The 16,816-nt window shown below is 55.6% G+C and overlaps 2 protein-coding genes across 2 annotated transcripts; both read left to right on the plus strand.

Moving 5' to 3' along the window:
* Positions 1-5,849: 5,849 nt before the first annotated feature.
* CCN5 (cellular communication network factor 5) lies at positions 5,850-11,557 on the plus strand. The gene is made up of 5 exons (XM_030963401.1): positions 5,850-5,964; positions 8,231-8,447; positions 9,060-9,314; positions 9,894-10,087; positions 10,554-11,557. Exons 1-5 carry the CDS (start codon positions 5,905-5,907, stop codon positions 10,575-10,577), a joined length of 750 nt encoding a protein of 249 aa, XP_030819261.1. The 5' UTR covers positions 5,850-5,904; the 3' UTR covers positions 10,578-11,557.
* Positions 11,558-15,399: 3,842 nt separating this feature from the next.
* LOC115912098 (P2Y purinoceptor 1-like) lies at positions 15,400-16,589 on the plus strand. Its single transcript, XM_030963479.1, has one exon. It carries the CDS (start codon positions 15,537-15,539, stop codon positions 16,587-16,589), a length of 1,053 nt encoding a protein of 350 aa, XP_030819339.1. The 5' UTR covers positions 15,400-15,536.
* The last annotated feature ends 227 nt before the right edge of the window (positions 16,590-16,816 follow it).

Genomic DNA, 16,816 nt, shown 5'->3' on the forward strand with positions numbered 1-16,816 from the left:
CCCATGATTTTGAGTAATCTTTGAGCTGGTGCCCAGCTGCTCTGCTCTCCCCCCTGCTCCCTGCTCCCTGGTACATTCTTTCCAGGCGACATCGCTGCTTCCACAACTGTGCTGAGACCCAGAGGTTTGTTTTTCTCAGCTGGATCCCACACACACCCTAAAGGTTTCAGTCTCGTCTTTGTTGATTTGGCTGGGGAAGGGGACAAGAGAAGGTGGTTTATGTGAAGTTCATGCTTGGGAAATGTCTCCAGATGTCTCTGGCATCAGGAGGGGTATAGGGAAGGGCTGGGATTCCTTGGCATATAGAGGCATCACTTGCTTCAGCTTTTCCAGTCTTGCTCAGAAGATGGAGAGCAAGCCCAGCCATTGCTTTATTCCCTGGGGTGGAATTTGGAAGTGGCACTCACCTGCAAATCCTTTGGCATGGGCAGGTCCCCCTGCCATCTGGCTTGGGTGCTGACAGTCATTTGGGGTTTTCAGGTGCTGGGTGTGAAGGGTGAACTGGCAGCTCACCATTCCCCCCAGTCCAGCTTCCCAATGTGCCCAAGGTCTGTGCTGAAAGCTCCTGCAGGAGCCAGGCTCCTCCAGTGATCAAGGACACTGAGGAATGCCTATGGGAAGGTCCCAGCCATGATCAGGGGTTTCAGAGCATCCCCTGGAGATGTGCCAGCTGAAGGGAGCTGTCTTTGCCCCAGGTCTCTGTCCCCTCCCCAGCACTGCCCTGGCCCAGCAGCCTGGATCCACCAGCACCCTGAGCTGCTCGTGCTGCTGGCCAGCCCAGAGCAGCCCTGGGGGTGTGAAGGGCTGTGACATTTGGGGACAGCCACAGCCTGTGTCACCCAAAGCTCCTCCAGCACCACACACCTCAGGCACAACACCACTGCCTCATGTGTGCAGCACTTGCATCCTCAAAGCCTTCCCAGAGGCACAGAAAGCAGGGAAGGAGTACAGCCATCCCCAAACCCTCCTGAAACAGGGCTGGGAGGGAGCACAGCCATCCCCAAACCCTCCTAGAGCAGGGCTGGGAGGGAGCACAGCCATCCCAAACCCTCCTAGAGCAGGGCTGGCACAATTACAAGGTGAGTTTGGAGACACCTACCAGCATCACTGCCTGCACATCAGTGGGTGCCTCCATTTGCAGCCCCTTTGGTGCTGCAGGGGACATGGCAGCTGCGTGAGAACATGCAGCACCCTCGAGCAGGACAAGAACTGAAGCAAAACAATGTCTATTTTAGCCTGAAACCACGAGAAAAATAGAGATGGCCAAAAAGAATGAGCAATTTGATCAGGAAACAGGAGAGAGCCATCCAGCTCCATGGAAAATACAAAGGGTCTGTCAGTAACCACACAAGGTCAGGATCTGGCGATTATATCTTGTCTGAAAGATAAAACTCATAGTGATATTTTTAAAAGACATTTATGTTTGATGATGTTTGATACTCAATAAAAAATTAACTCCCAGAGGATCACAATATTGAATATATCATGATTTTTGACACTGTTTTCCAGATAACAATGGAAAACCTCATCTGGCTGAAGTTCCCAAGCTTTGTTTTACAAAAGTCTTATTCTTTGAATTATCTGAATGTTTAACTTAGTGGGACAATTATGAATTGCTCTCGTCTGGACTGCAGGAAAAAAAAAAATCTCCCAGAAGTTTTGCCCAGGGTTTGATCTTTCTCTGTTGTCCCTTCACAACAGCTGATGCAAGGCTGTGCTGTGCTAATGAGAAGCCCCTCAGTCTGAAGGATGAGCTCCCACTATAATTTTGGCTAAGCCAAGCCTTTTCTTGGTTGTGATAGTCCATTTGCTCCTCATGGAATCACTCAGCTCCTTCCTCTTGGCAATGTCAGACTCTGAGAGCAGAACCAGCCCCAAGCCCCATTTATCAGTGCTTCTTTTTACCTAAAAACCTCTGGGAAATGGTGAAAGATGCAGTGCTCCCAGCACCAGGCGTGGTTCCTGTGTCTCCTTTGGCAGGGGCAGTGCCCTGCTGGCCTTGCCACCGTGGCTGGGAGCTGGGAGGGCTCAGCTGGTCCCACATGCAGCCAAGGCTCCTGGTGCCGTTGCCTGACCATCAGAACCTGGACAGCAGCCCTGAATTCTTTTCTCACAAGTCACTTGGCCAGGCCCCAGCTGGTAAATACTTTCAGTCCCTGCATCCCAGCCCTGGGGTGGGAGCAGTGACCTCAAGGTAAAAGAGTGCCTGGCCCATCCCTGGTCCCTCGGGGTGGCCAGTCCTCTCAGCCTGGCTCTGCTCAACAGTTCAGGTGTGAGAACCAGAGGGAATAAAAATGCCCAGACAGGGGTGGAAATAGCCATCAGCACCTCTCTCTGCTCTTGCTGTTTGAAACTGGAGCCAGATTCATTCTGGGTAGGAAACAATTCTCCCATCTTGCCAAAAAGCAGAGATATTTCAAAATTTCCCAAAGCCATGGTATTTTCCAGAAGTCTCATGAAAAACATGAGCAGCCACCCCAAAGTGTCCAACAGCCAAAGGAGACCTGAGGCATCTCCATTTCAGCTCAGGGCTCTTGGTTTTCCCAAGCTGGGTGTCTGTCCAGCTTTCCAGAAGTGCTGTGCCCCCTCCATGGGCAGCCCTGCTCCTCTGCAGAGGGGATTTGGGCCAGGAGTGCCCAGGAGCAAAGGGAATGTTCTCCCCACCAAGCCATGGAGCTGGGCAGGAGCAAAGGGAATGTTCTCCCCACCAAGCCATGGAGCTGGGCTCACCCACATTTTCACAGCCAGGACCCAGAACAGCCTCACAGAGCTGGACAGACAGACAGCCTGCCAGAAATGGACATCCAGACCCTGCTCTGACTTGCCCCAGCTCTAGGGAGGGTGCTTAACACATGATGTGTTGTAAAGAGGAGTCTCCAGCAAAGGAAAGGCATGAAGGGAGAATATGCTCCATATCCACCCCAGATGGATGCAATTTCAGCTGAGCAGGGTGTGCAAATGAAGCTTTTCTGTGTTATTCACGATGGCACGTTAGAAGAGCAAACACATGAAAAATTCAGCTCTCTAAAATGTAAATTCACTGGGGCAGTTCCTTCATTTCTATAGAAACAGCAAAGCTTGCCAGTGGCTAACTCAAAGGAGATGTATTCAGATCCCTGTATCAACTATTTTCTTGCACAACTGACCACAAAAAAAAATGAAAAAAACTTATAACCCCCCAAAAATCCTGACAATAATACCATGGAAACTGTGGAGTGAGACATATGGACTTAATTACTAGCTCTGAAATCACACGTATGGTACAGAACACTCACAGGTTATGTGCTCCAGAGGGGAAGGGCTATAACAGCATTTATAAAACAAACTGCTAATGTGCTGTTCTGCTGCAGCTTTGCACATCAAAACAGCTGCAGGGGCTGAATTCCTGTGCCAGGCCCTGCCTGCAGCCCCAGCACAGTGACCTGGGTGGGGACCTGGGACCCAGAGCTGGGAGAAGGGAAGCCAGAGCCCAAGTCACCCATGGAGAATCCTCCCTGGGAAGGCAGATCATGGGAGACTTTGTGGGTAGCTTGAAGTGTGGGCAGCTTGCCAGGCATGGGATGCTGGGTTTGGCCCCATCTGACTGCCTGACTCAGGTTTGATTCAGGCTCTCTGTCACTGCCTGGGCTCTCACAGCTTCCTGGTGATGTCAAACCATCACAGTGATGTCACCTCACAACATCTAAATCTCAGTGACATCAGGTGTGGGGGGAAGCTCCTTTCTCTACTCTTTCCTCCCCTTGCTCAGAGCTGTGGAAAGAGTAGAGAGAGGAGCTGACCCTGTAGCCAGGACACATCAGGTGACAGGGGTTCCATGTCCAGCTGGCTCCCCTGGGCAGCCCTGAGCCTCAGCCTCCCCCAGGGGTGCCCTGCTGTCCCCTGAGACCTCACACAGGGGTCTGTCAGCTGCTCCAAGGGTGCCTCATTGTGGGAAATGAGAGGTTCTTATTTCTGTTACCAGCACTGCCACCTGATTTTTACCTGGGAAATGAACTCATGGCCATTAATCAGGAATCCCTAATAAACCCAAGGCTAGAATAATTAATTGTGGCAGGGCTGGATCAGTACTTTGGCTCTCCCAAGGCACTCCCAGGATGTTTGGCTGAGCTGTGGGAGGGGACCAGCTGTGGGGCAGAAAGTGGAACATGAGAGGTATCTGCAGCCTCAGGTATCAAACCCTTGGGCTTGTGAGCGCCTGTGAGTGGGTCCTGAACCACCTGCTGCCAGTGAGTTCAGAGCAATGTGCCCTCCTCATGCCTCCCCTGGCACGGGCAGGGCTGCCAGACCAGCTCCCTGACCTCCAGGCATGGCCTGGGTGATGCACAGAGCTGGGGCTCCACCATGCAGAGCAGGGGCTCTGGCACTTGCATAGTGACAGCAGCCTTTGGAAAGTGTCCTGGTGTTCCCACAAGCTGCCATGACCTCGTTAACAGCCTGGCTTCAGCTAATCAAGCACAGGCACAGTGGGGATTTGGGGTGGTAATGTGAGAGCTCAGCCTGCCCTCCTCCCTGCTGGGCTGTGCCCACCCTGCTCCATGCCCTGCCTTCCAGGCTCTGGAAAACATGGAGCTGAGGCCAGGATTGCTGCTCAGGTGGCTGAGAACTTGTTTCACAAAAGCAAAACAGGGAGAAAAGGCCAGAGGGAGAGATGGGGCATCACCCTTGGTTGTGGGGTTTTGGTGTTCTGCTTGTAGCAGCCAGCAGCTCCTGTGTGTTGGCCATCACAGACCTGACACCTAGCAGCAGTTCTCATCATACCTGAATGAAACAGGGACTCTGAGCACAGCCACCAGGATCATCCCCTGGCCAGCACAGGAGCAGCACTCCTGGCCCCAGAACATCCTGCAGGAGCCAGGGAGAGCTGCAGGACATCCTGCATCCTTTGAGCTCTGGGCTCACAAATTGTCCTTTCATATTTTGTGGTAAAGTCTGGGGAATGGGAATATGGGGAAGTGGCTCTGTCTAGTGTAGGTCTTGAGGTGCTAAGGTTTGTCTTTCCTAAGAGCCAGCCTCACATCTTCAGTCACAGGGGACAAGAGAAAAGCTTCCACAGGGCAGACTGAGAAAGCATTGGGAGGCAATGGCTGAGCACCTGCTTTTCATCCCCAAACTTGGATTTCTAACTCTCACAATTAGGATTATCATAATACTTCAGGGGCTGAATTTGCATTTACAGGGCTTGAAATCATCAGGGTCAGACTGCAGCCTTCTCTGCATCAGGTACCCAAGACAATGCAACACGATGTGCATCCAACCACCCCACCCCACAGCCTCCCCAGGTGGCCACAGTCCCTCTCAGGGTGGGGATGATGTGGCAGCATCACCACAGCAAATCCATTTCCAGCTCCTTTGGGTGACCTCTCTTCCACAGCCTGCCATGCACTGGGTGCAGCATTAAATACAGGGGTGGATGCCCTGTTGCTGCCTGGTCACAGCACTGTCCCACAGCAGCAGCAGGGACAGCCCTGCCAACCCCTTCAAATCCCAGGAGGAAAGTGCCAGCTCTGCCTGGGCAGACGTGCCAGTGGGACAGGGCATGAAGCTTCCCTGCCAGGCTAGGGGAAGGGAGCTGGATCACCCCATCAGCCTGGTTCCCCAGCCTGCTCCCCAGGGACAGCACAGCATCCCTTCCCTTCACTCCTTGTCCCTGTGCGCAGCATATTCTCACCTTGAGAAGAGTGGAAATGGCAGCTGGAATGTGGGCTGGAAAAAAAAAATGAAAGGAAAAAAAGAAAATCTTGAGGCCTGTCCAAACCTACTCATGTTTATATTGGAGCCTGTGAGTGACATCAGAGCAGGGAGAGTATAAACACCAGCAGGACCTACTCTGGGCTTTAAAACCTGCGAACACTGCCTCCAAACTGCCTGGGGGGTGATGTGCTGAAGTGGCACAGGGAGAGAAGCATGAGCCTCCAGCTGGAGAAGCAGCTCCTCTTCCTCTCCCTGCTCTGCATTCTCTCCAAGGTAAGGCAGAGGGGCACCGGGGCAGCTTTAGCCGAGGAGCCCCCGGCTCTGGCAGCGTGGGCTGCAGGAGGCACTGGGGTGTCACCACCACCGAGCCCGGCAGCCGGGCTGTGCTGATGCAGGGGGCAGAGCTGTGCTCGGAGAGGAGTTTGGGATGAAGCAGCCGGGTCCGAGCGTTCCTGGGCCCGAGGCTCGCTGCGAATCCCCGGAGCGCACAGGAATGCCAGCAATGCGCTGCGCACCCGCCGCCCCTGCCGCTCTCCGCGCCCGGTCCCCGCCAGGCAGCGAGCAGCAGCTGGGCGGCAGCGGCTCCTCCAGGCTCCTCCAGGCTCCGGCTCCTCCATCCCCGCCCAGGCTCCCGAGGCGGGGGCCAAGCCACGAGCACCAGCCCTGGCATTACTCAGCTCTCCCCACTTCTCAGAATGCTCACGCCAAGCCAGTGCCTCCAATGGGATTTGGGTTGTTGTAGAGGTTTTATTAATTTTTTTTCTCTTGGACTCTGTGTGAAAATATTTGCCTGTGCAGAGAACAGGAATGTTGAAAAATTTGGGACATCTCAGCTCCAAGCTCTAATTGCTGCCTGAATCCCCAGGCATGGATGTTGTGGCCATATCGTGCCTATTTGACTCTTTTCCCAGAGTTCAGACCTCTGACAGAAGCCACATTGTCACCTAAAGATAAGTAAATTACAAGGAGCAGGGAGAAATGGATTTATGGCTTGGCTAATCTTCCTAAAACATTGATTTGTAATAACAACCTCCTGAAAAATGAAAAATGCCCTTGGCTGCCTGGGTAAGCTGTAACAGAGCAGTGATTCCTGCCCCAGGTGCTCACGAGAATCACCTGGAGCATCGTGCTGCCAGCCCAAACCTGGCCACCACAGCCAGTCCCTCAGTCCCTGCCACATTAATAATGCTGCTCACTGGCAGAACTAGGACAAGACCCAGATCACCCCATCCCAATCCATATTTTAACTCCAGTTATTGGCACTGACACTCCTACAGCCCCACGAAAAGCATCTGAACAGCTGCAAATGGGGAGCAGATAGAGCAGCAGGAGCCACCCTCTCTGTCTGACTTACCATGTCAGACCTGGTGCCACTGGGAGAAAGAAAAAGAAAAATGGCATCTAAAACCTACATGGTCTGTCTGAACCCATCTCTCTCCTGGCAGACTCTGCAGTCACACCAGTACCTGGACCAGGGCAGGGATGAATGTTTTGGTTGCAGGTTTGCTGTGCTGCCCTGCATCCAGCAGCACGTGCATGGTGCTGAGCAGCAGGGCTGCCAGGGGGCTCCCAGCACTGTCAGGGCAGCACTGGTGAAGGATTCACTTCCAAACTGCAGAGCCAGCTCTTGTGGCTTCAGGCTCTATATGCAATAGCTCTGTCACGTGTAACATGATGGGAGCTCAGGAGCTGCCCAAAAGAGCTGTTGGGGCCAGGGTGGTTGTGCAAGCAGGATGAGCCAAGGGTATAAAATCCACCTGCCCAGGTGAACTCCTGTGGGCACCTCCCTGGCAGACAATTGGCTGAGCAGGCAAAGGACTGCAGCGCACAGCCCTGCCAAAGTGATTACTCAGTCTAGGCATGAGGGAAAACAGCTCCCAGTCCTTGAAACGTGCCTTTCTCTGGGCTCCTTGCCCAGTGGGCCAGGCCAGGTGAGGATGCTGCAGCCAGGGACAAGCAGAGGATGCAGCTGAACCAGTGAGGAATGCAGTGAGCTCTTCCTGGCTTCAGATCCCCACTGCTGATGCAATGTCCTGTTTCTTGGCATGAATGAGAGCTCTTGAGACTGTAAGGAGTGAGGTGCTGTGCACTCTCCATGTGAATTCAGTCCCTGCAAAGCCACCTCTCCTGGGCTGGGCACAGCCTGCTGCCTTGGGAGCAGGCATGGGGGTGGGCTGCTTTACCTCCCTCCCTTCCTCTCTCCCACTGGGCTGTTTGGGGCTGCTGACCTCACTAAATAACCACCACTGTCTGGGATGTTCACCTTGTAGCTGCATTCTCCTGTGTGTTCAGAGCAGTGGCACATTAAAGCTCCCATCTTTCAGAGTGCTGAGCTTCTGAGCATCCTTGATTCTCCATGGTTTTCCATAGGTGCCCTTCAAAGGGGACAGTAGGATGCTTTGAGATATTCCCATGGGTTTGGAGCTTCCCTCCACCAAAAATCTGCCCCCATGGTTGAGACAAAGTTACCTGGCTGTCCCAGTGACAAAGCAGCTGCTAGCCCAAAACCTCCTGTATGGATTGAGCTTTGCCTCCACAGGTTTGTGCCCAGCTGTGCCGGAGGCCGTGCTACTGTCCCTGGGTGCCACCCCGCTGTCCCCGCGGCTCCCCCCTGGTCCTGGATGGGTGTGGCTGCTGCAAGGTCTGTGCCCGGCGCCTGGGAGAGCCCTGCGACTTCCTGCACGTCTGTGACCAGAGCCAGGGCCTCGTCTGTGACTACAGCTCAGCACCTGCGGGGACGGGAGGCACCTGCAACTGTGAGCACAGGGGTGCCCCCTTTCCCCAGGGGTACCCCCAGAGTCCAGCCCAGCACACAGCCCCCCTCCAGCCAGGGCCTCACATGGCTACAGGCATCCCACAGCACCACCAGGGGAGTGGGTGAGGCTGGGAGAGCAGCTTTCCTGAGGATGGCTCATGCAGCTTGGCCGTGGGGCTGTGCCCCATCTCCTGCCGGCTCTTGTGCTGCTTTCTGGCTGAGAATTCAGGGTGGTTTCAGTGAAAATGGACAGCGGGGTCCCAGGGATGCCAAGGCTGGAGCCTGGGGGTCCTGCAGAGAAATCTCAGAGAAGTTTTCCCAGCCTGGAAATCCTGAAGGCAGGGTCAGAGCCAAAGGGCAGGGGGCTCTCACAGCTTGTGAGCTGTTGCTTTGAAAAAACAGAGAGATGAGGAGAAAAGACAGGGAAGGGGAGGAGACTGAGTGATGAACTTGCTGCTGCACACCCATGTCTGCCCTGCACACCACTCGGTCAATTCTGTGGTCTCCACCTCAATCCCTTTGTCCAGCCCCACAGTTACCCCCAGCACTGCCCCTGCCATCCCCATCTCTCTGTCTCTCTGTCCCTCACGGGCTCCCCGGCTGTCTCTTGCAGTTGAGGACGATGAGGAGGGCTGCGAGGTGAACGGCCGGCTCTACCGAGACGGGGAGGTTTTCCAGCCCAGCTGCAAAATCCAGTGCCACTGCCTGGACGGGGGCTTCACCTGCATCCCGCTGTGCCAGGAGGATGTGAGGCTGCCCAGCCCCGACTGCCCCTTCCCTCGGCGCGTGGAGATCCCAGGGAAGTGCTGCCCCGAGTGGGTCTGTGAAGGTGCCCAGGAGCAGCCCCTGCCCCAGGATGCCAGGGCAGGTGAGATGCAGGGCAGCTCCAGGGAGGGGATGTCTGACTGTGTTCACAGGGGTTTTTGGTTGAGGGAAGAGATGAGGATCTGACTCCATGTTTCAGAAGGCTTGATTTATTATTTTATGATATATATTACATTAAAACTATACTAAAAGAATAGAAGAAAAGATTTCATCAGAAGGCTAGCTAAGAATAGAATAGCAAGGAATGATAACAAAGGCTCTGTCGCGGACTCTCTGCCCGAGCCAGCTGGGCTGTGATTGGCCATTAATTAGAAACATCCAACATGGACCAATCACAGATCCCCTGTTGCATTCCACAGCAGCAGATAATCATTTACATTTTGTTCCTGAGGCCTCTCAGCTTCTCAGGAGGAAAAATCCTAAGAAAAGGATTTTTCATAAAAGATGTCTGTGACAGGGATGCCCACGCGAATCTCTGGGGATGGTCCCGTCACCCCAGGCTGTGAAACGCCAGCAGGGGACACCTCCCAGGTCTCTCTGCCACGCAGGGCTTTGCCTGCAGCACCACAGCGTGCACATCACCTGCCTCCAACCCCCCTTTCCCCCGCGTCGTGTCTTGCAGCCCCCGGGGCGGTGTCCCCGCTGCTGCGGTACCCCTGCCCGCCGTGGGGCACGGAGTGGAGCGCCTGCTCGGCCACCTGCGGGCTGGGCTTTGCCAGCCGCGTGTCCAACCAGAACCGCCTGTGCCGGCTGGAGACCCAGCGGCGGCTCTGCTCGGCCGGACCCTGCCCGGCCCTGCCCGCAGCGCTGCCGGCGGTGAGTGAGGCTGGGGGAGCTGCTGCTCCGGGGGGAACACGGGTGATGACAAAGGGAAGGGCCAGCAGCGCTTCTTACCTGTGGGCCCCCATCAGCCCTCCTCAGCCACGAGCTGAGCGTGTCTCAGGACACACGAACCATCTCCTGAAACAGCCGATGGAGGTGCTGACCCCAATGTTGGGGTCTCTGGATATCTGTGTATCCCATGCAGGTGAGCTTGGCCTGCCCCTATGGCCACAGATGGATTTGCAGCTCCTGCCTGGCTCACTGGGCACACCCAGGAGGTGCTTCTGCCACCCTTTTTAGCCTGGCACATCCCCAGTGTGGACACAGTGCTAATCTGCCTTTCTGGTGTGCAGGTGGCACTTTCTGCCCAATTCTTTCCCCCTGCACTGCCATGCTACATGCAGGGGACACACCACCAGCCCTCTCCATCTCCCCACTGATCTCCATTCTGCCTTTCCAGAGGGCAAGAGGAGGTCGTTTGTAGCTGTGCCCACCCCGGATTCACCCTGGAGCCAACGCCTCATCCTGGCAAAGAGTCTGGCACAAACCCATGGCACTGTGGTTATGGTGAAGATGGAGGGTGTTTCCACCGGGAAAACAGAGAAGAAATGATGGACTTGGGCTGCAAAGGAGGCTGGAAACAGAGAACAAGATCCCTGTGTCACCCTTCACCTGCCTCCTCTGCACACCCCGCTGCCCCAGGCAGGGGTACTGGGCAGCATTCCGAGTTCCTTAGGCTGAATGAAATGGGGAAATCCTGCTCCAAGCATAAACCCACCCAAGAAACCAGGAATTGGTCCTTTCCTGGACCAGTGGGGCTTCTGAAGAGATGATGCTGCTTCTCTGCCACATCATGCAGCTCTGCTTTGCAGGGACTTCAGGAAAGACCATCTCCAGCACCTGGAAGCCAAAACTCCCTGGAGGGAACCCTCATGCCCTGGCCCCCCGGGGAGGGAGCAGCTCATCAAGCTCCCTGTGACCCCACAAGTCACTGCCACACCAGGCTGAGCTGCTCAGCCACGCAGGAGCTCAGCCAGCCCATGGTACCCACCCTGCCTTCCCAGGCATGGGCAGGGTCCTCCTGATGGCACCTCTAACTCACCTTCCCCTCATCCCTCCAGAATAAACACGAGCCTTCCCGCTCTGCCTGGCCCCCTCCTCTGGTGGTTTGGCAGGCCTTCGGCAAGCCAGGAGCTCAGACAGCAGCAGACAGACCCGCCTGCCATCCAAGCACATTCCCCGCGAGCCGGGGCCGAGGGAGAAGAGGGAAAAGGGAAAACAAATCGCAAAGATGAGTCGGGGCCGTCTCCTGACGGGCTGGAGCTGCTCCAGCCATGCAGGAGTCGGCACAGGAGAACTGCTCGGCTGCTCTGGCTGTACTTTGTCCCAGTAAAAAGTGCTTCTGGGTGATGGAAAGTGAAACCCAAATGCCCTCTAACGGCCTCGCACAGATGTGCAGAGGGAACGCGCAGCTGGAAGGAGCCGCGGTTTGGGTGACGTGTCCAGGTGAGAGATGGACTTCTTAGATGGCTATTTCTGGAACTAAAAATAAAGATGTGCTCATCCAGGAGTGGAGCTTGTCTGTGCAGGGCGAGCCCAGCCTGGCTGCTCAGGGCCAGCTCGGTGGGTGCAGGAAAGTCCTGGCACAGGGTGGGGCAGCTTGGAGGCACCTCAGTTCAGGCTGCTTAGAGTAAGAGAAGGAAAAAGAAAAAAAATTGTGAATCAAAGCACTGAACACATTATTACAATTTATTACATCCTGGGTTAAATCCTTCACTCTTACCCAGCCATAAGCTCTGCTGATGGCACAGCCCTGACCATAGCAGTGCCCGAATCTCCAGTGTTGGGATGTGCAGGAGAGCAGGGCAGGGCAGGGCACTGCTGCTTTGTCTGCAGCTCCCAAAAATCAATGCCCAAACTCCCCTGTAGGTCATCCCTCCTGCTGCCAGGCCCACACTCCCTCATTCCCCTGGGCTGGGATTTCCCCAGCATGGTGCAAGCACCATCAGCAGCTCACTGTGCTCCTGACCAGGGCAGATCTGGGGCTGAAGGGACCACAGGCTGAATGGCAGGGGGAGCTCCTCTCTCCAGCCCAAGGAAAAGCCTCCCCTGCAGCAGCAGAAATGCAGCAGGCCCAAGGCAGCTCATTCATTCCCTCAGGCCCTGCAAGAACTGAAAAGAAAATGAAAGTCAAGGATGCGGCTCAGCCACCTCATGGGGGTAAAAATAAAAGAGAAAGAAAAAAAGAAACCTCACTGCTCTTGCAGTAACACATTGCCTACAAAGAGAATTATTTACTGCAATCATCTGGTGCTCAGCCTGAATACAAATAATTAATTCTGTTTGATATGGGGCATATGGTGAACCTCCAGCAGGCAGCAAATTGCAGAACAAACAGCTTGGGTTGGCTTTTTCAGTTCTCTGGTGGCCATGCCAAACAAGTGGTGACCCAAAGCTCATGTAGACTTCAAAACTACCACATTCCTTGACTGACATGGATAAAACATGTTGTGGGTACTGAAAATCCTGGTTTTAAGCCAGTTCTTGTTCAAGCATGTTGGGACTCGGCCACCAAGGCTGGGTGAGCTGCCAGGGCTGTCACACACTCCCAGATCCTGCCTGGCCACCTCTGGGTGATGGTAAAAATCAGAAGGTCACTTTTTAGGCAGCAACCTGCAATTCTCATCTCAAACAAATGACTCAACACACCTCTGCTATAATTATCTCTTCCCCCCCCCCCGCAGAATGTCTCCCTGATTCACTAAGCATCTAAATAATGAATTAATGATTCCAAATAAATCAGAGTTATTTTTCCCTATGAATACAGGGAAATCAACTCTTGCAGTTTGATTGCTAGTCTCACAATATTTCCCTCTAAAGCCCTGCTACCCTGGAAACGTGGTTATTTGAGGCTCTGACGCAGGGTCCTGGCTTTGCCTGCTCATGTGGGGCAACAGAGGAATATTCCACCCCATCCACAGGTGATGTGTAAAGATAAAAATCCCCAAACTGAAAGAAAATTCACTCCTGTCCTCAAGGCACAAGACCACATCTGCACACAGCCTGGGATGTGCCAACCACACTCCTGAGCCAGTGATGAGCAGCAGAGCACAGCTCATTTCTGTGCAAGCACACGCAGCAGCTGAAGGAAAACTGTCCTGCTGGATGAGTAAACAACATGCATCAGAATTGCTTTTCCAAGCCATTCTCATGATCAATGATTTTTAAATGCATAGAGTTGGGTGAGAGAGAGGTGGATGAGCTCCTTGTTACTGTGAAACATTTTCAGAAACTGAGCACAGGAATGCAGTGCTCAACTGGAAAAAAAAAATCGAGTGGATCAAATGGGTTTTTTATTTTTCCTGGAAACACATGATTCAGGTTCTGTGTTTGCAGGAGCTGTCTTGGCCCTTTGTTCTCATCCTGACATCAGCACTGCTGTTGCCTGCCAGAGCCAGGAGGCAGAGGGGAGCATCCTCATGCAGGATGTTTGGGCAGAGCTGGCAGTAGCACCTGTACTGTGAGTGAAACCATGGGTCAAGTGAACACCTAATACACACAGGAGGCAGGCACAAGGGAAAAGCTCTGTGATTGTGCCTCCAAAGGGTCCAGAGAACAGGAGATGTGGAGGGCATGGGGCTCTCCCCATGGGTAGAGCTCCCCATGACCTGCCCTCCTCCTCTCTTCCCATGGCAGGAGGCACCAGCTCCAAGCTTTCATTCTCAGGACAGAGAAAGCTTTGCCTTCATTGCTGAGAGCATATCATGACCCTTCCCACGACCACAGAAGCCCTCCCAGCCAGCTGCTGTCTCTGCCTCAGTTTCCCCAAAGGTTGATACTCTGGGACAGAGGGAACTGTTCCTCTCCTCTTGTTGCCCTTCCACAGCTCCATGAAGTTGCTCTGCAAGTGCCGCCCCAAGCCCAGGCTGCAGGAGCAGCTGAGGTGCAGAGGCGAGGGGGGCAGGAGTAGGGCAGGACGGGGTCACTTCCCTGAGGGGTGCATCCCCAAGGACCCCCCCTGCTGCTGTCACTCCAGCGGCACACACCCACCAGAGCATCTGCAAACCGCAGCAAAGCTGTATCTTCACCACAAGGAAAGAGTTCCACACTTCAGCTTTTCGGCGGCACACCCATAACGGTGAACGGTGAGATTTTATTGCACCGGCAGGAAATAACACACGTTTCCCGCCGCTTATCTGCTCCAGCAAGTGCTTTCTGAAGTCAACAAACACACTGGTACCCTCAACACGCAGCCAACCCCCATCCCATCTGCGTTTTGGGCTTGCCCACCGTGTCCCCGAGCGTGGTCCAGCGGAGATGCTCGGCCGCTCCCGAGGAGGGATGGACGCGAGTCGGGACGGCTGGGCAGGACTCACCCTTCCTCCTCCTCCTCCTCCTCCTCACTGGCTGATGAGATACCAGCCTCCTCCCGCCCCTGCCCGGACTCAATTCCCGGAAAGCAAGCGGACGCACTCTCTCCAGAGCCTAGCCTTTCACCTCAAGCCGTTTCCCCAAGGTCGAAATGGCTCATGAGGGTAAACCCTGATTGCTTCCCCGTTAACTCCCGCGCCTGCAGGTCCGAGTGACTTCTGGCCCCGTTTATGCTGCAGCAGCTGCTCAGCAATGCGATCGGGGCTGCCCTTCCCCGGGGTCTGCTTTGGGCTCGCTGCTTTTAACCCTTGCCCGAGTTTTGCATTTTCTGGGTGTCTCCTGTGACAGGAAAGGAAGAATACAGCCCATCTCAGGTCCTCCCTGCACGGGTCTGGACGGCTGGAAGGAGGAACGGGGAACGGGTTTTTGTGCTTGGGGAGGGAGATTGAAGTAGGCAGCAGGAGCAGCTGTAGGGAGGGCCAGCTCTGGAGCAGGGCTCACTCTGGCTGAGCGGGGGGCAGACAGCCCGGTGCATCTCTGCCTGCGGCACCGGGGCAATGGCAGCAGGAGCCCCATGGAACACTGCCAGTGTCCTCCCGGTATTTCTGAGCCTCGCAGCCAGGAGAAAGGCTCTCAGGAATGGCAGTGAGGGTGGCTCATGGGGTACAAGCTTCCATCCCCCGGTGTGGAAAACTGGGAGGTTTCTCCTGACCGCGAGTGGGACAGAACAGAAACAGGCTGAAAGCTTTGGCTCCCCTCCTCAGGCACCCCTCTGCCGCCCCTCTGCCTCCTGCTCCCTCCAGGCACCCCAAACCAGCCGGGGGGCTGCGTGACCCCGGCTCGGAGCGGGCTGGGGGAGGCGCCGGGGGAGTGGCGGAAGCCGCTCGGCTGAGGCTGCTCTCGGCACATCCTCCCCGTGTCCCGGGGGAAGTCCAGCGCCCTGAAGCCCCAGGCCGGGCTCAGCCGGAGCGGAGAGGTGAGGGGAGCCTCAGCCTGTGCCAGAGGACACGGAGCTGCCGCGGCACCGGCGCCTCCGAGCTCTCCCACCCTGGCACGGCTGCCACAGCGCCCGATGGCCGCGGACGCTCTCTCCACGTGGCCCGGCAATGGCACTCGGGCTCCTTGCCCCGTGGATTCCGCCTTCGCCCAGCGCTTCCTGCCCGCCGTGTACCTGACCGTGATCCCCCTGGGGCTGCTGGGCAACGGGCTGGGGCTGTGGCACCTCTGCACAGGACCTCGAGAGGGTGCCCGCCAGCCGCTCAGCCTGCTGGTGGGCAACCTGGGGCTGGCCGACCTGCTCTATGTCAGCACTCTGCCCTTCCTCGTCAGCTACTACCGCCAAGGCAGAGTGTGGATCTTCGGGCAGCCCTGGTGCCGCCTCACCCGCAGCCTCTTCCACCTCAACCTCTACGCCAGCATCGGCTTCCTCAGCTGCATCAGCATCCACCGCTACCTGGGCATCGTGCACCCGCTGAAGGCGCGGGGCAGGTGCCGGGGTGCCGCCTCCTCCGTGTGGCTCAGCGTGGCAGTGTGGCTCTGGGTCATCGCACAGATAGCTCCCGACCTCGCCTTCAGCAAGGCAGACGGCAACAAGACGCAGTGCCACGACACGACGGGACAGGAGCACCTGGATGTTTACTTGCCCTACACCTTTGCTGTCACCGTGACGGGCTTTGTCATCCCGTTCCTCATCATCATCGGCTGCTACTGCCACGTGGTGTTCGTGCTCTGCAGGAATGACAGCGTGGACGCCAGCCTCAGGAGGAGAAGCATCGGGCTGGTGATCCTCGTCATGGTTCTCTTTTCCATCTGCTTCCTCCCCTACCACATCTTCAGAAACCTCAACTTGTTTTTTCGTTGGCGGCCACAAGGGTCCTGCACACAGGCTTCAAAGGATGTCTACGTTTCCTACCAGGTGACTCGGGGCCTGGCCAGCCTCAACAGTGCCCTCAACCCCCTGCTCTACGTGATCACCAGCAAAGACTGGAGGTCACGAGTGAGAAGCATCAGCCAAAGTGCCAGGCAGTGTCTGAGGCCACCCTTCCGGAGCAAAACCCCTGGCCAGGCAGCTGAGAAGAAGAGGAACAACATTCTTTGTAAAGGGGAGGCTTCTAACGAGCTCTGAGGGACCTGACATCCCCCTGCTTGTGCCGCATCAGCTTGCGCTTGGCACCTCCCTGGGGGCAGCCCCCACCTCGACACCTGCTTTGCAGAGATGGTGACAGCAGCATCATGGGCTCTGTGCACACAAGGGACAGGCAGGACTGTCAGCATCTGAGAGAAAAATGGGACCAGATTTCAGAAGCAAAACTACTCAACCCGACTATTCTGCCTATGGAAAGAGATGATCAC

This window comes from Camarhynchus parvulus, chromosome 20, assembly GCF_901933205.1.
Source record: "Camarhynchus parvulus chromosome 20, STF_HiC, whole genome shotgun sequence".
NCBI classification, from domain to species: Eukaryota; Metazoa; Chordata; class Aves; order Passeriformes; family Thraupidae; genus Camarhynchus; species Camarhynchus parvulus.